The following is a 25,241-nucleotide window of genomic DNA, read 5'->3' as shown; positions in this document are numbered from 1 at the left end:
GGTTGCAAGGCCCAAAGTCACAGCTGTCACTGAGACGAGGCCTCACCTGGGGATTGGGGATAACAGCTTACAGCTACTTCAAACACTATCAGCCTTAACTGTCCATGCATTCTCAAGGCCAGAAATGTCCCTTCCTCAGTCTGTAGATGAGGAAGCGCTTCAAAAAGATGGAGGGTCTTGCCTATGCCACCCATCGGGAAGGGGGCACTGAGACTTGTCTGCCCATGTTCAGCTGCAGCGGTTACATGCCCACATGACTCTCCTGTGGGGAGGTATCTTGAGATGGGCTGAACAAGGCTTGTGTGTGTGCAGGGCCCGCTTCGTGCATGCAACCTAGTCCTGTTGGAACAGAAAGCACGGTGGAGGGAGGGGTAGGCAGGAAGACACAAAGTTGAGACCTCGGAGGGTGTAACTTATGGTGCTCAGACGCTGCTCCTCACCAGCCTGTGGCCCTTGATGGGTAGGGGGAAAGCTGGCTGCCCTGGAAGAATTTCGGCTGCAGAAAGAGGAGCTAACAGACAAGTACCTGGTGCTAGAGGAGCAGCTGCGGAAGCAGGAGAGCGAATACAAGGACTATGTGTACAACCTGGAGAAGAAGTCTGTGCTGGACAAGGACAGGTGGGCAGGCTGGGGACCTGCTGGGGTCCACACAGCAGTCTCCAGCTCTCACACTCTCTAGGTCATCACACACTCCCCAGATTGTCCCCAAAACCCTGACCGGGATTTATAGAGGAGGAAGAAAGAGCTTCCAGCCAGTTCCCGGCCCCAGCCCTGAGCAGTCTTGGCCACGTGTTTCTTTCCTTGCCTTTATTTAATAAGTGTGTTTCAATGGTTCAAATCCAAAGGCCCAGAGATTCCCTGAGGAAAAGACAGCGTTTCTCTGCATGTCTTTGGCTATCCTGAAACTCAGAGATCCACCTGCCTCTGCTTCCTAAGTGCTGGGATTAAAGGTGTGCACTACCACACCCGGCTATGCCTGGGTACTTTTTAGATTCTCACCCAGAAAGGGGGTAACAAGACGTATACCCATCTGCTTGACTCTTCCTTCCAATCCCACCCTCCCGGTCAGGCTAAGGAAAGAGATCATCCAACGTGTAAACCTGGTGGCCACTGAGTTCCGCAAAGTGGCCACCAACCAGATGTGGGAGACGACCAGGCGGGCCATCCTAGAGAACAACAGTGTGACTCTGCAGCTGTCCTGGGTGACCCAACAAGGTATGCAGCTGCTTCAGGAGAATGAGCAGCTCAGGAGCATCAAGGATAAACTGTACCACCAGGTGGAGCTGCTGGAGAACACCCAAGAGATCATGGCCAGAAACAGCAAAGGCCATCAGAAGGTATGACCACCATGCCCGCATATGATAGGGTGGACCCCATGCCAGAGCCAAGTCATGAAGTGGGGAGGGTTTGCAGCAAGGGCTCAGGCTTTCCTTGTGAGGATGCTGGCCCTAGCTCTGGAGTCTGCCTTATACCCCCTATAACTGAGTGGAGTCCACTCTGTTATCCAGAGGTGGTGCCGGCCTGCTGCATCTCCAGGAGGGAGGGAGGGGAGGCCATCACAACCTACAAGCCCGGGGATCTAGGGCCAGACACCTGCCTACTGCTGCAGGTCATCCTCATGCTGACGGAGAAGTGCCGCCAGCAGAAGCAGGGCACAGAGGAGGCAGAGCAGCTGCGCGTCCTGCTGTCCCAACTGGAACAGAACTTCCAGCAGCTACAGAAGGACAACCAGACCCTGAGGTGACTTGGGTGGAAGCCTGCCGGGGAATTCCCATTTATAGCCTCATGGTTTGGCCTATCAGACAAGCTGAAAACCGGATTTAGGGCCCAGGGAAGAGGTGGTGCCGGCCACTGCCGGCAGGTGGGGCCAGTTGTGGGCTTTTTCTTGCCCTGGACCAGGAGTGACAAGGACCAGCTAGAACAGCAGCTGAGGGAACAGCGGGCGGAGGTGAATCTGCTACAAGAGAAGCTGACTGAGGAAAAGAAGGTTAGGGCCAGCCTGGAAACAGTCCTGGCCCAGGCCACCTCGCTCCTACAGGACATTGTACAGGTGAGCAAGCGGCAGGAGACACCAAGAGGCCAGTGGACCAAGGACAGAAGTTGACCCCAAGAAATTTGGCCTGGGGGCTAAGCTTAGAGGGCCTCTTTCCTGAGAGACTCAAGGACTGACTCTTTTTCTGATTCTGGACCTCAAAGATCCATCCAAGAGTTGGCTCTGACCAGGCAGTGGTGGTTCAGGACTTTAATCCCAGCACTTGGAGGCAGAGGCAGGCAGGTCTCTGAGTTCAAGGCCAGCCTGGTCTTTGACTGTCCTTGACAGTCAAAGAGACAAAGAGAAACCCGGCCTGGGGGGGTGGGGGTGGGTCTGATCATACTGAGGAGGCTGAGGCAGAATTCCAAATTCAAGGCCTGACTGGGGCTACAAATTCAGTTCAAGGCCAGCCTGAGCAACTCAGGGTAGTAAAATAACAAGGCCAGGCATGGCAGTGCACACCCTTAATCCTAGCACTTGGGAGGGTGGGTATCTGGGCCACTGGTCTTTAACCATCTTACATCACACCAACAGATGCGAACAGATGCTGAGGACGGTGACTTTGACGTGGTGTTCCAACTGCAGCGCAAGGAGATGCTGCAGCAATTGCTGGCTCTGCTCAGCTCAGCTGTGTTTTCAAAAGCACAGTTCAATGTGGGTTGCCATGAGGACCAGCAGCCCCAAGGCCCACCCAAAGAGAGGTGAGCAGATAGCCCTGTGAGGGACTTAGCAGACCCTGGCTCTCCAATCTCTCAGATTCTCAGCCTCCTCTTGTGGAGATGGAGGTGATAACCCCAAGTTCCTTCCCACAGCCAACTCAGCACCCAGGTATCCAAGAAGGCGGCCACGTCCCTGCTACAGAAGCTCTCCGCCATCACAACCTACAAGCCTGGGGATCTAGGGCTAGTGCCTCGTCGGGTCCACATCCCACCCAACCCTCACGACCTCAGGTTGCTCTCATATGTCACCAGAATGGGGATCTGCCGGTTACAGAACACTAATGAGGTAGGAGGAGTGCCAGGGACCCTGGGGGACAGCAAGCTAACAGCTGGCCCTAGTTTTTCCATGCTGGGTGGCTTCAGGGACATGGTGGGACCTTGCTGATCCTCCCCACCTATAAAAACAGGCTAAGGCATACCTATGCTACCACTGGGAAAGGGTTTGCGAGACCCTTCTGTCCCCACCCCATTGGTAAGGAATGGGTTAAGGGCTTAATCCCCGGCCCCCAGGAGACTGCAGATTTCAAGCAAGCATCTTTTAATCTCACAGAGCTATCCATCTGGCGCTCTCAAAAGATTCAGAAAGTTGACCCTTCCTAAGCCTTTCCTACACCGTAAGTAGCGCACGGAGAGACCAAGCCACTGCAAAAACAGACTGTGGTGGCCAGTGTCCCTCTTTCAATCTGCAAGTGACCTGGGGCAATCAATCTGCAAGTGACCTGGGGCAACCCAGAAGTTATATAAACAGTGGGTACCACACGTGTCGTGGCAGTCCTGTGGCTGTGTCTGGGCTTCGGGGCATCGGCAGGCAGTCAAACAGGCAGATATGTCCACTGGTCTCAGAGGCTCGATGGTGGCCCCTGGCTTCGAGCACGGATGTGGTCCAGAAGCAGGTCGGTGGCCTGATCCAGCAAGGGGGACAGTAGCTCCTGCTCCTCAGGGGAGAAGCAGCCCAGGACGTGGGCTTGTACCATACTAGGGTGTGTGGGGCGCCCGATGCCTACCCGAAGCCTCAGCATTGCCTGTGGGGTGCCAGAGGAATGAGGGGGCCTTGGTGACGTACACTGGGGAGCCCACGCTGGCCAACCCCACCCAGGGCAGGGCAGAGGGGTAGACTCACACTGGAGTTCAGACAGCTAATGCAGGAACGGACTCCATTGTGGCCCCTTGGAGGGATTTGAGGAGCAGTTAGTACTTGCTGAGGCAGCCCCCTTCCCTTGCCCAGGCCCCCAGCAGAGATAGGCTCAGCAACCCTACTCCACCCCAACAGAGGCCAGCATCCCTACCCAAACCTGAGCACAGGTGTGCCTCACCTTGCGCTGCCCCCTAGCTTCAGAGCCAGCTTTCCCAGGGGCTTGTCAAGTTCATCATGCACCAGATAGATCTCCTCCGCAGTCAGTCCAAACAGCTCCGCTTGGCACACGGAAACACCCTAGTTATTGCCTATCTGCTCAGAGGGACTATAACGACCCCCACGTAGAAACAGGCTTCCAAGTCCTCAACGTAGTAAGCGGGGCTCACCAGGCATTTGTCACAGTTGAAACCTCTCTCTGCTCCCTGTGCCCTCTTACCCATGAAGCCCACAACTCACCAGCTTGGGCCACGCTGCGCCCGTTGACATTCATGAGGCGCCGTGGCCGGAGCAGTACCAACTGGGCATCCCCAAACGGGGCCAAGGCGAGGTCAGCAGCGCAGCGAGAGTCACGAGCCCAGCTCTCCGCCACTCCTAGTCGCCGGGCTATTTGCCCCAGCACTGCCATGCCTACGCTGTGCCGTGTGCCAGGCATTCCATGGTTCCCCAGGCCAGCCACCTGCAAGCAACACCATAGAAAACAGATCGGATAATCTAACATAGGGCCCTAAACAGCGGTCAGGAAACAGAGAAGAGAGCCAGGGTCGGGAAGGAGCGTTTAAGGGCCTGGGAACTCCTGGAGGCCCCACAAAACTGGGGGAGCTGCACCCGTGGTGTGGAGGCAGAACTCCTAAAAGTTTGGAGTCAGTCAATACTGCCGGTCACCTATTTAACTAAGTAGAAAAACTGACAAGTTCGGCAAGATGGTTCAGAAGATAGTGCACTTGCTGTCCTGACAACCTAGGTTCGATCCCCGGGACCCAACTCCCAAGTTGCCCTCTGACAGCCATAGGGCACTTGCACGCACAAATAAATGTGACCTGAAATTTTAAATGTTAAAAAAGGGGGCGGCTGACAAGGAACACAGTGGGGCAGCATCGGAGCCGGGTCACCCACGCCCCACTCACCAGCCACCGCTTCCCGGGGAACCGAGCCTCGGAAACGCACTGTCTCAAAGCCCAACTCCGCCGCATCCCGGAGCGAAAAAGGCCGGACCGCAACATGCCGCCCCAATTCACAGCCAGGACCCCGCCCCTTGACGTCAGGCAGCCCTAAGCCAATAGAATCGCCGCCTGTCCAGCGACGACCAATCCGGGCCGAGTTAGGCGGCCTCCATGGTTCTGCGGGGCGGAAGTGGGCGGGGCGAGGGCCACGGAGGGCCTCTGCGTGCGTTCCTGGTCGTCGCGTCACCCTGTACCTCCCCGAGCCTTTGCTCAGCCTTTGGCTCGAGCGCCGGCTGGTTCTTCCCTTGACGTAGGCCTTGGCCCGCCCAACTAATTTTCTACAGACTCTCGAGGCGTAGCTAAATGGGCGGAGCCTCTGGGCATCCTGGAGCAGGTGCCTAGCAACAGCGGAGACAGGGAACCAGGGAGTTAGCTCAGCCCGAGGTCAGTCTGGAAACCGGTCATGACTGACCACAGCCAGGTGAGGGCTGGGGTGAAGCCGGTCAAGCCCTTCAGGGAAATGTGGGAGGGGAGAAGGGTGACTGACCGCCTACTCCGAAAGGAGAGGACGGAGAGGTTTTTAATTGTTGTTTTGAATTTTCAAGACAGGGTTTCCCTTTGTAGCCCTGGCTGCCCTGGAACTCACTCTGTAGACCAGACTGGCTTTCTAACTCAGAGATCCGCCTGCCTCTGCCTCCTGAATGCTGGGATAAAGGGCGTGCGCCACCACCGCCCTGCTTGTTTTGTTTTTGATAGACAGGGTTTCATTATGTAGACTCAGAAAAATCTGCCTGCCTCTGGATTCGGGTTGTTAGTGTAGGAGCTCAGATGGTAAAGTATCCTGGGAGTCGGGAGCCAAGGAATACCAGTTCACAGCTGTGCTCCAGGTTTCCCCAGTGCAAGTGTAACAGCTGTTCCGAATGAAGTTTCCGCAGTGAAAGGGTTACAATTCTGCGGCAGCCAAGTATTCTAGCTCTGTTTAGCTTAGGTGTGCCGGTCCTGTCCTGTATCACCCCGCCCCCCAACCCCATGTAACAACTCTGCTCAGTCAGGGGAAGTTTCCCCAGGGAAAATGTTACAATTCTGCTCCAACTGTGACCAAAGCTGTTACAGCTGGGCTCCGCTCTGGTAAAAATGGCACCCCTCACTACAAACCTCACTCAAGAGTGGGAGAGAAAACCCAGGAAAGTGGCTCGCTTTAGGATGAGGGGCAGCCGCAAAACTGAACAGGGTACAGTTTCCATGAGGCTTCTTGGGGGGCGAGCAGAACTTTCCAGGGTGACTTGGGATTGGTGCATCTTTGTAGCCTGGTTCTGGGGCAAGCTCAGGGATTGGTGGGATTTCATGTTCAGCGATTGGTAGGATTTCAAGCCCTGGTTTTGGAGTAAAGTTCAGGTCAGGATGTTTTTCCTTGGCCCAGGTCTACTGAGGGTCTGGTCAGGGACCGGGTGTGTTCTCTTGGCCCTTTTCATCCTACAATGGTATTACAGGTGTGCACCACCACCACCCAGCCCCGATTCTGGTGATGACGGGAAGGGAAACCACACGGAAGTGAGAGGTCAGGGGACGTGTTTGCTCAGTGTGGCCTGCAGGGTGTGAGAGTCCCAGGGGATTTACAAGGAACCTTAAAGGCCAGATGTGGAGCAGGGTCTGAGCTGGGGCGCTGAGAATAATGGACAACTATATACAGCACAAGGAGAGAGCAGAGGGTGCGGGTGCAGGGGCTACAAGGACCCTCATCCCCCTGAGCTTGACCACAAGAGAGGTCGAGAGAGGCAAGGCTAGAGAAATGCTGGAACACAGCTGAATCCCAGACTGGGTGTCCTTCTCCCAGGGGCCGTTCCCACACCTCCTCCACCAGGCAAAGTCCCTGGGAAAAGAGTGGAGGTGATGTAAGGTACCTCCTGAGGCCTTCCAAGCTTCCTGCCCAATTCGTTCCTAGGTGCCCGACCATGCCCACTCGAAGAAAGTTCCAAAGCTCCGTGTTCATGCTCCTGAAGACCGAGAGAAGACCCTGCAACATATCTTTGGGACAAGCCAGGTGTTCTACAGCGTTGATAGGAAACCAAGGACAGGAGGATCAACAGTACCTGTCAAAGTCAGAGAGTAGTGAGTGACTTCCAGGTCCCCAGCCCCAGGTTCCTGCTTCACACAGCCATTACCATGGAGTACAGCCCTGGGCTGGGCTGCTGGCCCTTCTGGGCCTCAGTGAACACCAATGGATAAAAGGATAAAAAGAGCCGGAAGAGCTCCAAGAAGGCCAGCCTGCCCTCCCCGGAACATTGCTTGCTTCTCCAGCCTCTTTACCTCAACCCTCCCTCCCACCTGCCCCACATAGCCCTGAGAATATCCTGGGCTGGTCCAAGATCAAGGCCAGCCCCACTGCCTGAACCCTCCTGTCCTGTCCTGCCCTCACAGCTATCACCAAGGCCATCAGTGCCTAGAACAAGAGGACTGGGAGAGCGCCGTGCTCTTCTTCTCCCGCGCCCTCCACCTGAACCCCAACATGGTAAGAGGAGGGGGAGTCACCGCGGCCTCTGGAACCTGCTAGACCTTTCCTCCCTGGACCCCTCAAATTCTCCTCCCCGCCCCCGAGATGGGCTTTCTCTGTGTAGCTTTGGACCCTATCCTGGAACTAGCTCTGTAGACCAGCTGAACCTCACAGAGATCTGCTAGCATCTGCCTCCCACGCGCTAGGATTAAAGGCGTGCGCCACCACCGCCCAGCAAATTGTTTTAAGACAAGGGGCAGACGGTGGAGAGGACACAGCAGCCTGGGTCTCTCTGCTTTCAGGCAGACTTCTATGTTTTCCGTGCCGAGGCCTTCATCCAGCTCTGCGATTTCTCCTCTGCCCTGCAGAACCTGCGCAGGGCCTACACCTACCAGCCAGAGAACAGCAAATACCTGGAGCGGCTGGCCTTTGTACTCTACCTACAGGTGCCTAGGCAGCTCCCGCCCACAGAGGAGTGCACACCACACACCAGCCATAGGCCTGCCCTCCGGCCAGTAGGGTGGCCACCAGCCACGTGGAAATGTTGAGTTATCAAAATGTGGCAAGTATGACAACTCAATTTTAGATTCAATTTATGTGCATCGGTAGGGGTGTTGCTCAGAGCCAGGACAACCGCCTTGCATACAGGGGTCCTGGGCACCATCCTAGTACCAAGTAAAAGGTTAACTGCTCAACATTTACTTTAACATTTATTTATACATTTATAATTATTTATCCAACTATTGAATCAGTAGTCTCTTTGTCCCATGTGGGCTCTGGGCATCAAACTCAGGTTATCTTCCCAGTGAGTCATCTTACTACCCTCAGCCCTCAAGATCTGTTTTTTGTTTTTGGCTTTTTTTTTTTAGACAGGTTTTTCTCTGTGTAATGTTGACTGTCCTGGAACTTGCTCTGTAGGCCAAGCTGGCCTTGAACTCACAGAGATTCACCTCTGCATCCTGAGTACTAGGATTAAAGGTGTGCACCTCCACCACCCAGCATTGTCTGTTTTTTTTTTTTTTTTTGAAGGGCAGATATTGGGTAGAAGTTGAGTTGGAGTATAGCAGTAGTAGACCTTTTGCCTGATACAGCAGGGGCCTGAGTTAGAGCCCTAATACCACAAGACACCAGATCATTCAGTTCTTACAAAGAAGCTTTGGGGCCAGTGAGAGGGCTCAGCGGGTAAGGGTGCTTGCCTCTCAGCCTGACAACTCAAATTTGATATCTGAGACCTACATGGTAAGAGAACTGACTCCTGCAAGTTATCTAGGCCTTCCACATGTGTGCTGCAACAGGGGCCTGCCCTCTTCTACAAAATAAATAGATGTGCCAGGCGATGGTGGCATGCCTTTAATCCCAGCACTCTGGAGGCAGAGGCAGGCGGATCTCTGTGAGTTCGAGACCAGCCTGGTCTACAGAGCTAGTTCCAGGACAGGCTTCGAAGAAAGCTACAGAGAAACCCTGTCTCAAAAAAAAAAAGTAGATAGAATAGATAGATAGAATAGATAGATAGATAGATAGATAGATAGATAGATAGATAGATAGAATAGAATAGAATAGAATAGAATAGAATAGAATAGAATAGAAAAGAGACATTGGGCCAGACAAGGTGGCTCAGGTTTGCCATCCCAGCACTTCAGACACAGCAGGAAGCTTGTTCTGAGTTCAAGGTCAGTGTACACCCCACGTGAAACACTAGCTAACCAAACAAACACACCTGAGAAGGAGAAGGGGCGACTCCTCTGGGCACTCAGATAACTGTCCTGCCATCTCACTTCCTGTGTGAGCTGGGGGGGAGGGAGTCACTTTGCCTCTCTGAGCAAGCCCCGCTGCTGTCACCCACTGTCCCGCTGTCTCTGCTGTCACCCACCGTCCCGCTGTCTCTGCTGTCGCCCACCGTCCCGCTGTCTCTGCTGTCGCCCACCGTCCCGCTGTCTCTGCTGTCACCCACTGTCCTGCTGTCTCTGCTGTCACCCACTGTCCTGCTGTCTCTGCTGTCGCCCACCGTCCCGCTGTCTCTGCCGCTGTCACCCACTGTCCCGCTGTCTCTGCCGCTGTCACCCACTGTCCTGCTCTGTCTCTGCTCAGCTCTGCATCTCTTTCCATCCTTGTCTCTTGGAGTCTGTTCAGGTCTCTGCCTTCCTCTGCCAGCAGTGGAGTCCCCAGAGCTGGAGCAGAACTGACAGTGCCCGTCTCCTCAGGGCCAGTGCTTGTACGAGCTGTGTGACTTCCAGGAAGCCTTGTATGTCTTCTTGCAAGCCTCTGACCTCCAACCCCAGAATCCTTCCTTTAATTACCGCTGGTGAGTGTGGCGCGCTGGCCCCCCTCCCCACAGCCTCTTACTGTCCCAGGCTGAGTGCACCCCTGCCCTCCGCCCCCAGCATAGCCTGCCTGCTGGCCCTCAATCGACATCAGGACTGCCTCTCACTCATCACCAGGGAGGTGAAGCAGGGCAGGGCCAATGCCGATGTCTACATCCTCCGGGCCCGGATCTACAACTTCTTCCAGAAGGTAGTGCACAGTGGGCAGGGCAGGTGTGTGGCCCCCAGTGTGCTCAAAGATTATAGAGGAGGCAAGGCCAACTGGAAGTCTTATTCCTGGGGACCCTGCCTGCTAAGGTACCTTCATCACTCAGGCCTGGCTCTGTGCCAGACTGTACTAGTCTCCATGGTAACCACAAAAAGGGTGGGGAATGAGTATGTCACACTATCCCTGTGTCTTCAGAGCTCTGGACTGAGACATGGGTCCTGGGGATCCAAGCTGTGCTCCTCAAGCCTGTGTAGGAAGCGTCTACTGACTGAGCCCTCGGATGTGTGGCATCCAGGACACTGTAGACATTAGAGATGCAGAGGCCTTCCTGCCTTCCTTCTGTGCTCTCTGTTCGTTCTTTCTTTTTTCTGGGGGAGGGGTAAGGAGGAGGGTCTTTCGATTTTTTTTTTTTCTGAGACAATGCTGTCTTGGAGCTCACTCTGTAGATCAGGCTGGTCTCTAATTCAGAGATTCTTCTGCCTCTGCTAGGATTAAAGACGTGGGTCACTATGCCTGGTATCCTGCTTTCTTTTCTTATTTGCACAACGGAAAGTTGTAAAGCTCCGTGACTCCCTGCTGGGCCCAGCAGGGGCACAGAGAGTACAGGGGACAGCTTGGGGACAAGGGATGCTGGGTCACAGGTTAAGAAGAACAGAACGTAGGCAGAGAGGAGGGGCCTGCAGTCTTCTGGGAGAGAGTGTCCCCTGGGTCAGGGAACCTCTAAGGGATGGCTCCTGCTGGGAAACTGTCAGCTGGAGGAGGCAGAGTGCTAGAGGAGGGAAGGGCTAAGGAGAGGGCCCTGTGGTGCTGATGCAGCTGGAGGGAAGAGCTTGGAGCAGGGCAGCATTCCAGGTGAGCTGGGTGTTGGCAACAAGGTGGGGAGGGCCAGAGAGGAAGGAGGGGCCTGGCAAGGAGGGAGCGTGGCTGAGTAAGGCTACCCAGACAGGCTCTGGTCAGGGGCTGGGCTTCAGTGTGCTGGTGGTGACTCAAAGACACGAGTGTATCCATCATCACGCTTTATTGCTGACTCACGCCTCCACTCGTGTCCTGTGTGCGGCTATGGTTGGTTGACTACTGGGAACCCTTGGAGGAAGGTGAATGATTGAGCAAGGCCACACAGCCAGCTCTCCAGCCCGAGCCCAATCAGCCACTCCCTCCCACCATTGCCCAGTCCTCCCAGTGTCCCCTCCAGCCAGTTACCCAAAGGAGAATGGGGTGCTTGCTAAGAATGTGGAGCTGACTGGCCAACCTGCACAGCAGAGGAAGGCAGGCGTCTGCCTAGGGATGTGCTCTGCCTGTACCCAGACCGGGGTCAAGGAGGTCCCATCTGGAAAGGAGCTGTTAATGTTGAGGCTGGGGGTGGATTTTCCCCCAGTGCCTTGTTCACGAGGCGAAAAAATGTAGAACAATACTGCAGGGGACACAGGAGGGATGGAGTGGTGCTAACTTGTCACCTAGAGGCCTGCCCTTCTTTACCCCCTACTGGGACAGTACCACCCCAGCATGCCACCCCTCCACCTGCAGCCTAAGCTCTGCTATCAAGACCTTCGAAGCGCCTTGCTCTTCGATCCCAAGCACCCACAGGCCAAAGGGCTACTCCAGATGATGGTGAACCAGGCCAAGCAGTCCTTTCAAGATGCTAGCATCCTGGCCGTGCAGGGCAAGCTGCACCGAGCACTGAAGCATATCTGCTGTGCCATTGAGAACAACCCCCTGGACCCCAACCTCTTCCTCTTCCGGTACCAGGGTGGAGAGGGGCTGCTGCTCCTGCAAATCTGTCGTGTGGTCTCCAAAGAGTCTCTGGCCCTCCCCAGGCTTCAGTTTCTCTCTAGTGCCAAGAACCTTCACCTGCCTTCAGCTCGGGTCCTGGCACCATCGAGGGGGTCTCCCAGTATCCCAGACAGGCCTGCTGAGTAGTTCATGCTCAGAGGGCATGAGATTAGGGGTTGTATCTGGTCCCTCAAGAATTTGGTGCCATTCAATCTCCCTAATTCTGTCTTTTCTCATCTAAACACTTGGCTAAAGTGTGTGTGTACAAAGGCCTGAACAGGACACGTGAGATGGCTCAGTGTGTAGAGTAGGTTGCAGAACAAGCCTGTCGACCTGAGTTCAAGTCCCAGGACCTGTATAAATGTGGGTGGAGAGAACTGACTCCACAAAGTTGTCCTGAATATAGAGGCTTGCAGATAGCTCTTTCCAATATGGGAAACTGTGCTTAAGAAGTAAAAGATGCCGGTGACTAATAGGTTATCCTGGCAGCAACTCGGCCAGCACCAAATCAGGCCTGGGGCTTGAGGCAGAATTCATGGCTATAGTCAAAGGTCATGGATTGAAGGCCCAAGGTGGGCAGTGGCTTTCTAGTCATGGGATGCTTTGGTCCTGCTACCTGCCATGTCCACCACCATAGGGGGACCATGTACAGACGGCTCCAGCAATTTGACCCAGCTGTGGAAGACTTCCTGAAGGCACTGGACATGGTGACCGACAGCCAGGACAGCCTGGTGCAGAAGGCACAGCGCCAGCTGCTGCTGACCTACAACGACTTTGCTGTGCACTGCTACACCCAGGGCTCCTATCAGGAGGGCGTGCTGCTGCTGAACAAGGCAATCAGGGACGAGCAGAACGAGAAGAGCCTGTACATCAACCGTGGGGGTGAGCTCGGAGAACGTCCGAGGTGGCCAGATTGGGTCCTGGTTTAGCTCTGGGAGTTGGGGATGCACTCAGTCCTTGCTCTCGGGTCCTAGACTGCTTCTTCCAGCTGGGCAACCTGGCCTTCGCGGAGGCGGACTACAAGCAGGCACTGGCACTGAGCCCGCAGGACGAGGGAGCCAACCTACGCATGGGTGTGCTGCAGGAGAAGATGGGATTCTGTGAGCAGACACGCAGGTGTCTGGGGGTGGGGAGGGGTGTGGCCAGGGAGGGTGGCAGGCAGCGGTCACCAGAAGCCACCTGCTGGTTGTCTGCTGGACAGAGGTTTTATTCCCATCGTCACCACAAATAGTTTCATTTGATGATATTAGAAATTAAGCTTTTTTTTAAGATTTATTTATTTATCTATCATGTATACAACATTCCTTCCCTGTATGCTTGCATGCCAGAAGAGGGCACCAGATCTCACTACAGATGGCTGTGAGCCACCATGTGGCTGCTGGGAATTGAACGCAGGACCTCTGGAAGAGCAGTCGGTGCTCTTAACCACTGAGCCATCTCTCCAGCCCCCAGAAATTAAGCTTTTTAATGAAAAAATTAAATATTTAATAATGTATGATTCAAAAAAATAATGTATGATTCAGAATGACTTTTTGTTTTGTTTTGTTTTGTTTTGTTTTTTTGAGACAGGGTTTCTCTGTGGCTTTGGAGCCTGTCATGGCACTAGCTCTGTAGACCAGGCTGGCCTCGAACTCACAGAGATCCGCCTGCCTCTACCTCCTGAGTGCTGGGATTAAAGGCGTGTGCCACCATCGCCCGGCATTCAGAATGATTTTTTTTTGTTTGGTTTTGAGACAGTTTCTTTGTGTAGCCCTGGCTGTCTTGAAATTAGCTCTGTAGATCAGGCTAGCCTTGAACTCACAGAGCTCTTCCTACCTCTGTCTCCTGAATACTGGGATTAAAGGCATGTGCCACCACCACCAGCCTTAGAATGTATTTCAGAGGCCTGCCTACCTGCCCATGAGCCTCCCTCTAGATTCCTCCAGGACTTAGGTTGATTTCCAGCACCCACATGGCAACTCACAGCCATCTGTTACCCCAGTCCCAAGTGATCAGGCGTGTAAATGGTTCTCAAACATACATGCAGGCAAAACACCCATACACACTTTGAAAACTGTTAGCACTGGATATAGTGACCCACACCTTTATTTAATACTAGTGCAGAGAGGCAGAGACAAGTGCATCTGAGAGTTTAGGGCTGCCTGGTCTACATTCAAATTCCAGTAAAGCCAAGACTACACAGTGCCACCCTGTTTTACCCTGTCTTGAGAAACAAAACAAAGCTAGGCAGGGGTGGTGCCTGCCTTTAATCCCAGTTCAAGGCCAGCCTGGTCTACAAGCTAGTTCCAGGAGAGGCCCAAAGCTACACACACACACACACACACACACACACACACACACACACACACACAAAGAGAGAGAGAGAGAGAGAGAGAGAGAGAGAGAGAGAGAGAGAGAGAGAGAGAGAGAGAGAACTATATGGGTGGGAGCAGAGGCCCTTACTTTTCCACCTCCTCGGTGCCCATCTCTTACGGGTGGCCCAGCTCATGGCAGCCTTGGGCATGTCCCTCAGGCAGTTCCAGACAGCGGAGGACCACTTCTCAACAGCCATCAAGCACAACCCTGAGAAGGCCCAGTACTACCTGCACCGGGCCAAGAGCCGACAGCTCCTGCAGAACATTTTGGGGGCCCGCCAGGATGTTGCCACTGTGCTGCTCCTAAACCCCAACTATCCAAAGGTGGGCTCCTACTGGGCCAGGAAGGTTCACACCCTGGCCACTGTTAAAAGAAATCAGTGACAATGAGCTGCTACTCCTTCTCGCCCTCCTGCCCGCTGGCATCCCCTCCCTCCATCCACCCACAGGTACAGAGGGAGACTCAATACAGGCCCAGCTGCTCCGAGGTTAGGCCCTGCTCCCCATTAGAGAACGGTCTGTTTCTCTGGATCACCTGCTCCTTCGGGGGCAAAAGGCCCCAGTCTAGAAAGTTTGCAGAAGCCTTCCCTGTTGGTCCCTTGAGGGCAAGGTAGCACCAACCCCCTGCTCACTGTGCCACCCCGGCAGATGGCCCCACTGATGACCAACCTCTTTCCTGGCATGACTGTGGAGGACGTGCTTAAGAGCCAAGTGGCCCAACTGGCCAAGCTCCAGCTAAGTCGGATGCTAGAAAGTGGTCCGAAGGCCATCCACCCACAAAGCATTGTGATGTAAGCTTGTGGGACCTCTGGCTAGCCGTGGGAGCAGGTGGGGACGCACAACTCCTCTGGTCTAGTTGCCTCATAAGGCCTGCACTGTCTGGTCCCTGAGGACAGCAGGCTAAATTCCAGAGACTGATCCAGGGCTGGGACCATGACTTGACAGGCAGAGGTTAATGGAACGTCAGAAAGCCCGAGCCTTGATGGAGTCGTGGAATCGGGAATATACTTTCACGGGGAACCTGGAAGAGGAACTGGCTACTCCTCCGACCTTGAAAGGAAAGACTAAACTCAAGAGAAGAGGAGCAGAGGATAAAAAGGTGAGTGGAACTTATGCTAGGGCCCATGCCCTGGAGTCTAGTGTGGCTGACCGCACCTAAGATGGGGAGCCACAGCAAGGGTGCCCTGTGGTCGCGATGGTCAGACTTGCTTCCCCTCTACCCCTCCACCCCACAAGGTTTCTCTGTGCAGCCCTGGCTGTCCTGGCACTTGCTCTGTAGACCAAGTTGGCCTCAGACTTACAGATCTGCCTGTCTCTGCCTCCTGAGTGGTGGAATTAAACGCGTGCACCACCACACCTCTGGCTCAGATTTGCTTTTTATGGGGTTACTCTGGACTGCTTCTAGAACTTCATCAATGGGGCTGAGGATGTGGCTCTGGCCCGAGGGCCTCCCCCGTAAAGATGGTGGATGCAAGCAGGAGCCAGGTGGAGAGGGAGTGGTGCTAGGTTCACTGTAGAAATTCTTGGGTACTCACTCAAGAAGGCTGGATTACCGTGCAAAAGGCAATTCGAGTGATAAGGGGCTGAGTTGTGTGTGCCCTGTGAGCACAGGCAACTTCATGTGCCTGCGTCACACTACAGAGCCGGTATTCGATGCAAATACACTGGGGTTTATTGATTACAAGCTAGCTCAGACTGTAAGGTTAGGTCCTGTCTAAAATGGAGATCTTTCTCAAAATGGAGTTTGTTCTGCCCCTTCAGTATATATAAGAACCTCCCCCCTCTCTGATAGTAAGACAATGTTACGATCATGCTCTGTTTGGGACACTGGCCACTTGTGCCTTGCTTTCCTTACAGTTTTTCATAAAGTCTTTTCATTGAGCCGGGCAGTGGTGGCGCACGCCTTTAATCCCAGCACTCGGGAGGTAGAGGCAGGCCGATCTCTGTGAGTTCGAGACCAGCCTGGTCTACAAGAGCTAGTTCCAGGACAGGCTCCAAAGCTGCAGAGAAACCCTGTCTCAAAAAAACAAAAACAAAAAAAGTCTTTTCATTGAATATAGCATAGACAAGTGTACAAAGTGTGTGTGTGTGTGTGTGTATAGACAAGTATACAAAGTGTGTGTGTGTGTGTATAGACAAGTATACAAAGTGTGTGTGTCTTGTGTTATAACTATGCTGTCTGTGCAGGACACATGCCCACGTGGCAGCCAGAGGACGTTAGGTGTCCTTCCTTCTCTACCATGTTTCACCTTACTGAGAATAAGACAGCCTCAGAAACCCTCCTATCTCCACTCCCTCCAGTGCACACAGCATCATCCCCAGACTGCACATAGGTGTGGGGGCTCTGCTCAGGGCTCACACGCACACAGCAAGCACTCATTTCCTGCCTGTTGTTGTTATTGCTTTGCAAGACAGGCTCTCACTACATAGCCCTAGATAGCATGAACTCACTAATATAGACAAAGCTGCCTTCAAACTCACAGAGACTGGCCTACCTCTGCCTCCCTAGAGCTAAGACTAAAGGTATGTGCCTCCACACCTGGCTCCTAGTCTGTTTTAGAGTCAGTGTCTTGCTATGTAGCCCAGCTGGCCTAGAACTCGTTATGTAGCTTAGGCTAGGCTTCAGCAATCCTCCTGCCTTAGCTTCCAAAGTGCTGGGACTACAGGCATGAACCATCACACCCAGTTTCAAGTGTACAAGTCTTTTTTTTTTAAATATTTATTTATTTTGTAAACAATATTCTGTCTGTGTGTATGCCTGCAGGCCTGAAGAGGGCACCAGACCTCATTACAGATGGTTTTGAGCCACCATGTGGTTGCTGGGAATTGAACTCAGGACCTTTGGAAGAGCAGGCAATGCTCTTAACCTCTGAGCCATCTCTCCAGCCCAAGTGTACAAGTCTTAAATGAAAGGCTAGTCTGCCATGGCCTCATCACAAGGTGAACAAACACATTCTCAGCTCCCAGAAGGCCCTTTGTGCATGCATCTTCCTAGGCCCCTGCCTCTCCGCACTTCTGCACAAGGCTACTCCAATTCCTAAATCCTTTTTTTTTTTTTAAATGAATAAGTATGGCCTGCTGTCCTATCTCTGGTTCCTTTTATACAGCTCCCCTAAGGAATGGCTCACTTGGTCTATCAACCAGTTTTGCTGCCCACAAATATCAAGTACAGCTGTATTGTAGTCAAAGACGTTGTGCAGCCGTCGTGAGTGCGGCACCAGTGCCCTTCCTAGTTCCCCAAATAGGGAGAAGAGATGTGATCCATGTACCCACTCGTCATTGTGGGCATCGTCTGCGGGAAATGCTCACAGGGGCACAGTGGAGAGCCCCAGGGGCAAGGGATGGCCAACAGGTGACCCCTGTGGGTGGAGGAGGCCACAGGTCCTGCTAGACACAAAACTTGCTTTCTCTGCAGCAATACGTGGCCGCAGCAGGCTGCTTATGTGCTCAGAGCTCTGTTCTCTCAACTATGAAATAGTCGTGGGGCTGGAGAGATGGCTCAGTGGCTAATAACACTGGCTGCTCTTCCAGAGGAGCCAGGTTCAATTCCCAACACCCACATAGCAGCTCACAACTGTCTGTAACTCCTGTTCCAGGGGATCTGATACCTCCATACAGACATACATGCAGGCAAAACACCAGTGCACATAAAATAAGAATAAATAAATCATTAAATAATGTTAAGAAAAGAGAAATAGTTGTAGTAGAAGCATCCCCCCTGGGTGGATGGAAGAATGGAATGTGAGAAATAGAGGCTCCTCAGCTCCAACACGCACTCCGCAGGGCTCAGTTTGCAGAAGCCAGGCCCATGTGAACCAATGTTCTCCCCTGCCTGCAGTCTTAGCCCCTGGGTGCTCCCATCCATCCCAGAGTCTGTGAGGAACTCTAAGCCAGGGAGACAGAGTGCTGGAGTGGAAAAAAAGAGCTGGAGATATGGTTAAAAGTCAATACTGCTTTTGTAGAAGACTTGAGTGTTGGGTTCCAGCACCCAGTGGGCAGCTCACAGCTGCCTGGAACTCCAGCTCCAGGTTATCTGACGCCCTCTCCTGGCCTCTGTGGGCACCTGCACTTTTGTGTACACACAATCACTTGTGCATCCCCCCCCTCCCCCGCCGCCAGCCCTAGACAGGGTTTCTCTGTGGTTTTGGAGCCTGTCCTGGAACTAGCTCTTGATGACCAGGCTGGTCTCAAACTCACAGAGATCCACCTGCCTCTGCCTCCCAAGTGCTGGGATTAAAGGTGTGTGCCACCACCACAGGGTGTGCATACACATTTTCAAAAGCAGAAAATAAGCCGGGTAGTGGTGGCACATGCTTTTAATCCCAGCAATATGGAGGCAGAGGTAGGTAGCTCTCTTGAGTTCAAGGCCAAGGCTACACAGAGAAACCCTATTTGGGGATGGGGGGGGGGGGAGATGGCTGGACTGTCATGTGACCTTCCAGACACATAGCTGTGGGTGCAGCAAGGGTCTCCCATCTGTAGCTCCCCAGCTTGACTCTTGCTATAGGTGAAGCCCCGCATGGTGATATCCCTGTCAGACAGCTACGTGGACCAGACCTCCTCGGGCTCAGTCTTCAGCAGTAAGTCCTTGAAGCGCCTGCTCAGCCTAATAGACCAAAGCAGCAGAGAGGTCAGAGGTCAAGTGCTGAAGCTTGGGTTCTGCCCTGGACAGCTCTGACCCTGTACGGTGACTCTTCAGTTAGAAGCAGCAGTGTAAGGACTCAGTGGGATGGGCACAGGGCAGGGACCGGTTACCCTCAGGCCAACTTCCCCCTTCTCCCTCCAAAACCTGCCCCTTTTCCTCTCTGCTCCTTAGTATGTCCCTGAACTGAGCCACACACTTCATGTATACCCAACAGGTTTTGACTCCCAATTTTCCTATCTCCAGCTAAGAGGGGATGAAAGGGCAAAGCAAGAAAGCCACTCCCCACAAGCCCTGGTGTGAGGTGGTAGCAGTGAAAAGGGTGTCCCCACTGCTCCATGGTGCAGGGTGGTAGAATTAGTCCCCTTTATTCCACTTGGTTATCCTCAAACCACTCCAAGTGCCCGGAGACAGGCTTGTGCCTAACAACTGGTTAAGTGGCCCAGTCCTTGTCCAAGTCAGCGAGGGGAACAGCCAGCCAAGCACACGGGACTGGAGCTCAGAGGGCAAGGGTGTGATTAGACCTTTCAAGAGCTCAAGGTAGACCTCAAGGAGCTGAAGGAAGGGCAGGAGGTAGCTATGTATAAGCAGGGCTGGGGATGGGCAGGGTACTGCTGGGCCAGAGTTCAGAGTCTGGTGGGAGAACCGGGCTGGGGAGAGCCTGGAGAGCGGCTGGGTGGGTCAGCAGTGTGCACCAGCTGCTCACCCTGTGCACAGCCCAGGCACAGGGAGGAAGTGGGAGGCTCCAGCTATGACCTGGAGGTGGCCTGGAAGCCCCTTTTCCCAGAGCTGTCTGGAAAGGCAGGCAGGCCTAACAGCCGCTCTCCACTCTTTGCCAGTCCTGAGCCTGAGCACCTCGGGAATGGACATATCAGACAGTCAGGAGTATAGGAGCACTTCCAACACAGCTGTGATGTCTGAACACTCAAGGCCTCAGTCCTCAGACCCCAGGAAGAACAGGGAGAAACTAGGCCTGAGCAGGGCCCCCAAAGTCACCCAGGCCTCTGAGAACCCAGACCAGAACTTGCGTGAGACCACACCTGCCTATGGCCAAAGATGCCACTCCAGCAAGGCAGAAGCCATGCAAAGCCCAGGAAGACAACGCCCCAGCCAGAAATCCAGAGTGACAGAAGCCACCATGGGTCCAAAGCCTAGAAAGAACAGGCCTGCCCTGACCCCAAAGCAGAGGCTCAGAAGAGCCAAGGCTGTTCGTGCCCAGAGCTGGAAACCCAGGTCCCAGGTCCACAGCGAGAAGTCAACAAAGACTTCCAGCGAGACCGTTTCCCATGGCGGAAGCAGTAGTAGTTCCAGTGAGACCCAGGACCAGAGTCCAGGGCCCAGCAGTTCTGAGGACACCTCAAGCTCCAGTGAGAGCACAACATCAAGCTCCAGCAAGACCGACCCCCTCCCGGAGCCGAGCCTGCAGCTCCGCAAAGCCCAGGATCCCCAGGACCAGAACCTGAGCTCCAGCAAGACCGACCCCCTCCCGGAGCCGAGCCTGCAGCTCCGCAAAGCCCAGGATCCCCAGGACCAGAACCTGAGCTCCAGCAAGACGGAGCTTTCACCCACCCCTAGCCAATCTGCTGCCCCCTGAACGGGCCAATGAGAAGGCCTTGCTGAGGGGAGGGCAGATTTTCTCAACACCCTAGCTTTTAGAAAAGCTGCCTCCTCCAAGGGGAACAAGAAACCCTCGTCAATGTTCTGATCCCATGGCTATGTTTATTAACCCTGTTCTCTTGTATAAAATTAAAAACTGAAGTCCAGGCCCAGGTGACAGCTCGAGCCCTCCATTTGGTCCAACTGTGAGGTTCCAATCCGGCCTTGCTGGATTTCCAGGTCCAGCCACAGGCTGAGATCTCGCGTGGAACCCAGCTGGCAAGGTGTGCAGGTAAAAGCCGTGGATGGGAGCAGCCACGAGCCGTCATCCCTGAGGTACGGTTCACATTGAGAAGGCTCAGGCTGCAAGGCAGTGGCAAGGCTATGAGGTTCTGGGGTGCCCAGGAGTTTCCTGGTGAAGATGCCTTCTAGGCCTTTTTTCCTCGGCCTGGCCAACACCCTTCTTCATCTTAATTCTGTGCTCAAGGTCCTGCTTGCCAGCCGGCTTAGGAAAGAACCCCTTCAGGAGACCCAGGTCTTTCCTGTTTGTCCATCTAGACAGAGGAGGTGGTGATGCCACCTGGGTTCTCAGAGGAAAAAGGTGACTCGGGAGGCCACTGTCTTGCAGCCGTTGGAGGAGAAGAGCTGTTCACCCTCCGGGAAGTAGGTGATGCTGTCCAGCACAGCCTGCACCACTTCCTCCTGGGGCTCCAGGCCCAGCTGAGCCAGTTCATTGAGGATACAGTGGCGCACGTGATGCCGCTGGAGTGGGAGGAAGGGTACCACAGCATCGATCAGGTGTTCCTCCATGTTGCCAGACCGCCAGAAGCCATCTGCAGGAAGGGCAGGTAGGCATGGAAGCCTGGTGAGCTTTTCAAGTCAGGAATTCATGCCCCATGGGGGGGGTGTGCAAGCTGAGTGAGTGGGGCTGTTTCTCCGCTGCTGCTTTGGTAACAGCGGGGTGTGCAGAGGCCTGAGGAAACAACTATGGTACAATGGACACCGCTCGGGTCTAGCCCACGAGGATGTCCCAGAGCCAACTTACAGTGAGGGTTGTCCAACACAGCTCGGGAGACTGCTGGCTCCAGCTCCTGCAGGCTGATTTCTTCCCTGTCCCTGTGGCTGCGCCATGCCTCCAGGGCTACCTGGTTGATCTGCTCGCCACCAGTGTTGCTAAAATCACAAGCACCCAGGCTGAGACTCATTGAGGGGCTAGAGGGTGACACCTAACATGACTCAGTAAGCACAGTGGCCCGTGTCCTCCTCCTCCCAGTTCCTATGACAACCAGGTCTCTATAGCATGCAAGTGCCATGTACTTTGCAATTCATAGACCAAATGGGAAGTGGGGTTGACACAGTGTCTGGCTACTGAAGCCATCCTCCTGACTGGGTCCAGAATGCTGGGTTACAAGTGTGCGCCATCCCACTCAGGCTACAGCGTCCTTTGGTCTATGTATTTCCCCTTTAAGTAGCTTTCCCCAAGGGGCCAGTGGGGCATTAGCACCAATCGAGCTTCTGAAGCAGAGGCCGGTACTCAAAGAGGCTCAACGGTTTGGTCTAAGGAGTCATGGCTTGGGAACAGGACCACTGGTCCTTTTCTCCCAGGCCTGTGTCCCCTCAGCTACCCAAGAGGGATGGCCAGGCAGGGGTTCCGCACAGCAGCAGGGACCTAAAAGTCTGAGGGAAGTCAGCCACCTTTGATGACAGTTGCCAGGGACAGTGTAAGGGGCTGGGAGCACAGGCCCAAGTTGACCAGTGTCCCCCCTGTGCCTGCTCCCGTGCTGAACCCACCTGATAAAGATGAAAATGGCTTTGCGATAGTTGGTCCCGTACACAACCCAGGAGGGGCCCAGGAAGGGCTGCAGGACCTCCATCAGGCCAGGGGGCAGCTTGTCCACCTCATCAAAGAGGAAGAGAGACCTGCCACAGGCAGTGAGGTTCCCCTGGACCCAGCTCTTGAGTTCCTTCTGTGGGGGTAGAAACAGGAGTTCCAAAGAAGTGCAAGACTTGCCCCCAATCCCAAACTTCTTCCCAAGCCAAGAAAAACTCCCCAGAGAGATGATCTGTTTCCAGAGAACACCAACCCCTTGAGACAGATGGTAAAAGCGTAGCCCAGAGAGGCTCCGAGGTGAGCAGTGCCCCAACTGTCAGTTCATGACAGCTACCGATTTGTATGACAAGGAAGCTGAACCTGCCCCACAGTGTTGACAGCTAAGATGGATCAGGAGCAGCAGTAATCAGAGCTGGCACCAAATGGGGCTAAGAGCTAAGGGGGCCCAAGAATGCAGACAGATACTCTGTACTATCTGCCCTGTGGGTCCCTAGTCTCTCTTGATGCCTCCTCTCCAGTATTAGAGAGAACAAGCCCCTCCTTGACACCACGGTGAGCCCTGTGTGGACTGGAACCCTCCAGGTTAGGGCTGGGAAAGGGGCCCGGACACACCCACTGTACCTTGTACTGCTCGGTGTGGCTGGGATGTGGGAAGTGGATGATGGGGGAGAAGTGGTGCACGTGAGGGCTGCGGAGGCCGCCCTGGAAGAGGTACTGTGCCAGCAGGGAGCTGACGTAGGACTTGCCGGTGCCTGTCCAGCCGTGCAGGGAAAGGACCAGTGGTTTGCTGGGGGCCGGGTTCTGGATAAAGGCCTTCAGCGACTTCCCCACCAGGGCCTTGGCCAGATGCTGGCCAGCCAGGTGCTGGGCCAGGTCACACTCCAGACCTAGGACCACAGATGGAATGTGTATCAAGGCAGATGGCAGGGCTGGTGACTCTTGTCTGTAATCTCAACACTTGGGAGGCAGAAACAGCAACAGTCCAGCTAATCAAAGGCTAGCCCGGGCTTACGGTGAGTTCCAACACGCCTTTAATCCTAGCACTTGGGAGGCAAAGGCAGGGAATCTCTGTATAGGCCAGCTTGGACTATACAATGAATTCCAAGCCAAGAAGACTTAATGGTGAGACACTGCCTCAAAAAAAAAAAAAAAAGCCGGGCGGTGGTGGCGCACGCCTTTAATCCCAGCACTCGGGAGGCAGAGGCAGGCCGATCTCTGTGAGTTCGAGACCAGCCTGGTCTACAAGAGCTAGTTCCAGGACAGGATCCAAAACCACAGAGAAACCCTGTCTCGAAAAAAAAACCAAAAAAAAAAAAAAGTAAGTAAAGATAGGAAGAAAGAGGAAGGAAGGAAGGAAGGAAGGAAGGAAGGAAGGAAGGAAGGAAAGGAGGGGAAGGAGGGGAAGGAAAGGGAAGGGAAAAGAAAAATCAGCCGGGCATGGTGGCACAAACCCTTAATCCCAGCCCTCTGGAGGCAGAGCCAAGTGGATCTCTGTGAGTTGGAGGCCAGCCTGGTCTACAGAGTTCCAAGAGAGTCAGCACTATGTAGAAAAACCCTGTCTCAAAAACAAAAAAATTGCCAGGCGATGGTGGTGCACACCTTTAATCCCAGCACTCGGGAGGCAGAGGCAGGCGGATCTCTGTGAGTTCAAGACCAGCCTGGTCTACAAGAGCTAGTTCCAGGACAGGCTCCAAAGCCACAGAGAAACCCTGTCTCGAAAAACAAAAACAAAACAAAACAAAAAAAATTGCCCCTCGACCAAAGAATGGATAAGGAAAATGTGATACATTTACACAATGGAGTACTACACAGCAAAAAAATTAACATCTTGAATTCTGCAGGCAAATGGATGGAACTAGAAAACACTATTTTAAGTGAAGTAACCCAGACCCAGAAAGACAATTGTCATATGTACTCACTCATAAGTGGTTTTTAAACATAAAGCAAAGAAAACCAGCTTACAAATCACAATGCCAGAGAACCTAGACAACAATGAGGACTCTAAGAGAGACATACATAGATCCAATCTACATGGGAAGTAGAAAAAGACAAGATCTCCTGAGTAAATTGTGAGCATGGGGACCATGGGAGAGGGTTGAAGGGGAGAGGAGAGGAAGGGAGGGGAGCAGAGAAAAATGTAGAGCTCAATAAAAAAAATCATTTGTTTAAAAAAAGAAAAAACAGCAAAAAAAAAAAAAAAACCCAAACAAACAAAAAAGCAAAAACAACGGGGGCTGGAGAGATGGCTCAGTCTAGACGACCAGGGTTCAATTCCCATATGGCATCTTACAACTGTCTGTAACTCCAGGATCCAGCACCCTCACACAGATATACATACAGGCTAAAAACACCAATAAAATAATTTAAAACAAACAAACAAAAAACCATCAAGGCAAAGAGGAAAGGCTTGTCCGAGGCCTCTGGAGATATTTGTTCAAAGGAGAGACCGAGAAGCCACTCAGCAAGAGCCTTGCAGCAGCGCTCCCTCGCGGGGGTTCCCTGGATTGCACCAGCCCCGAGTGAGCACCAGCCCAGATCCGGGCCGCCGGCAGGTTTCTCCCCCGGCGACAAGTTCCCTCAAGGGAGGCCTTCCATAAGCCACCAGGCGCCCCTCTCCACAGGGCACCCACAAACCGTTGCCTCAGGACTGTGCCGGAGGCTCTCTGATCTCCCCCCGCCGGCCCCGGCTGTAGCCGCTTCGACCCCAAGCGAGCTACCGGCTGCCCACCCCTCTGCCTTGGCTCCCACCCCTCACCCGGCAAGTCCGGCCTGAAGTCGCATTCGCAGAACGAGCTGAAGCTGCAGTACAGAGAAGCCACGTCCCAGGCGGTGGCGGTGGCCAAGACCAGTCCGAGCAGCCAGAGGATCGAGCCCCGGGGCAGGCAGCCTCGCCTAGCAACAGCCATCCGGTTGAGTCCCGATTTCGGCCTGAGGCCGCCCATCGCCTGGACCTGTAAACTACAGCTCCCGGTGCGCACCGCT

At 53.9% G+C, this 25,241-nt stretch overlaps 3 protein-coding genes across 8 annotated transcripts in view; 1 reads left to right on the top strand and 2 right to left on the bottom strand.

Moving 5' to 3' along the window:
* The window catches only part of Ptrh1 (peptidyl-tRNA hydrolase 1 homolog), a 10,216-nt gene extending 5,040 nt beyond the window's left edge, over positions 1–5,176 (bottom strand). For 2 of the 4 annotated variants that reach the window (XR_007594118.1, XR_007594119.1), the window contains exons 1-5: positions 5,011–5,150; positions 4,343–4,562; positions 4,065–4,164; positions 3,872–3,917; positions 3,507–3,773 (exon numbers count right to left, since the gene is read on the bottom strand). Coding sequence is in view for 2 of the 4 variants with exons in the window: in XM_050154958.1 (XP_050010915.1) it covers positions 3,591–3,773; positions 3,872–3,917; positions 4,065–4,164; positions 4,343–4,562; positions 5,011–5,106 (645 nt within the window). In the remaining 2 variants the exon portion in view is untranslated. Of the gene's footprint in view, positions 1–3,143; positions 3,774–3,871; positions 3,918–4,064; positions 4,165–4,342; positions 4,563–5,010 lie in introns of those variants that run through there. The other 2 variants (XM_050154959.1, XM_050154958.1) reach the window with 2 other exon arrangements.
* LOC126509366 (tetratricopeptide repeat protein 16-like) overlaps positions 1–20,536 on the top strand; it is a 25,187-nt gene extending 4,651 nt beyond the window's left edge. Inside the window, exons 3-22 of the mRNA XM_050155218.1 lie at positions 465–618; positions 1,070–1,337; positions 1,610–1,740; positions 1,900–2,050; positions 2,567–2,733; positions 2,845–3,037; positions 6,989–7,155; positions 7,465–7,555; positions 7,840–7,983; positions 9,739–9,839; positions 9,919–10,048; positions 11,591–11,805; positions 12,474–12,718; positions 12,811–12,952; positions 14,349–14,514; positions 14,839–14,981; positions 15,136–15,329; positions 15,832–15,887; positions 18,698–18,770; positions 19,672–20,536. Of these exons, the coding sequence (XP_050011175.1) occupies positions 465–618; positions 1,070–1,337; positions 1,610–1,740; positions 1,900–2,050; positions 2,567–2,733; positions 2,845–3,037; positions 6,989–7,155; positions 7,465–7,555; positions 7,840–7,983; positions 9,739–9,839; positions 9,919–10,048; positions 11,591–11,805; positions 12,474–12,718; positions 12,811–12,952; positions 14,349–14,514; positions 14,839–14,981; positions 15,136–15,329; positions 15,832–15,887; positions 18,698–18,770; positions 19,672–20,426 (3,686 nt within the window). The 3' untranslated portion in view covers positions 20,427–20,536. The remainder of the gene's footprint in view (positions 1–464; positions 619–1,069; positions 1,338–1,609; positions 1,741–1,899; positions 2,051–2,566; positions 2,734–2,844; positions 3,038–6,988; positions 7,156–7,464; positions 7,556–7,839; positions 7,984–9,738; positions 9,840–9,918; positions 10,049–11,590; positions 11,806–12,473; positions 12,719–12,810; positions 12,953–14,348; positions 14,515–14,838; positions 14,982–15,135; positions 15,330–15,831; positions 15,888–18,697; positions 18,771–19,671) is intronic.
* On the bottom strand, positions 20,530–25,241 carry Tor2a (torsin family 2 member A). 3 transcript variants are annotated; one of them, XM_050154955.1, is made up of 5 exons: positions 25,015–25,224; positions 22,881–23,146; positions 22,220–22,395; positions 21,474–21,601; positions 20,530–21,261 (listed from the first exon to the last, which is right to left on the bottom strand). In XM_050154955.1, the coding sequence occupies exons 1-5, from the start codon at positions 25,199–25,201 to the stop codon at positions 21,017–21,019; spliced, it is 1,002 nt and encodes a 333-aa protein (XP_050010912.1). In that variant the 5' UTR covers positions 25,202–25,224; the 3' UTR covers positions 20,530–21,016. The 3 variants fall into 3 exon arrangements, with proteins under 3 accessions (XP_050010912.1, XP_050010913.1, XP_050010914.1); XM_050154956.1 differs by having other exon boundaries at positions 21,159–21,261; positions 21,470–21,601; positions 25,015–25,225; XM_050154957.1 differs by lacking the exons at positions 20,530–21,261; positions 21,474–21,601; positions 22,881–23,146 and having other exon boundaries at positions 22,331–22,395; positions 25,015–25,241.

The sequence above is a fragment of the Alexandromys fortis genome, unplaced genomic scaffold (genome assembly GCF_014885135.2).
Source record: "Alexandromys fortis isolate MF-2015 unplaced genomic scaffold, M_Fortis_MF-2015_v1.1 scaffold_72, whole genome shotgun sequence".
In the NCBI taxonomy this organism is placed as follows: domain Eukaryota; kingdom Metazoa; phylum Chordata; class Mammalia; order Rodentia; family Cricetidae; genus Alexandromys; species Alexandromys fortis.
The sequence above is the reverse complement of the archived record's forward strand: the minus strand, read 5'-3'. Positions and strand labels throughout refer to the sequence as shown.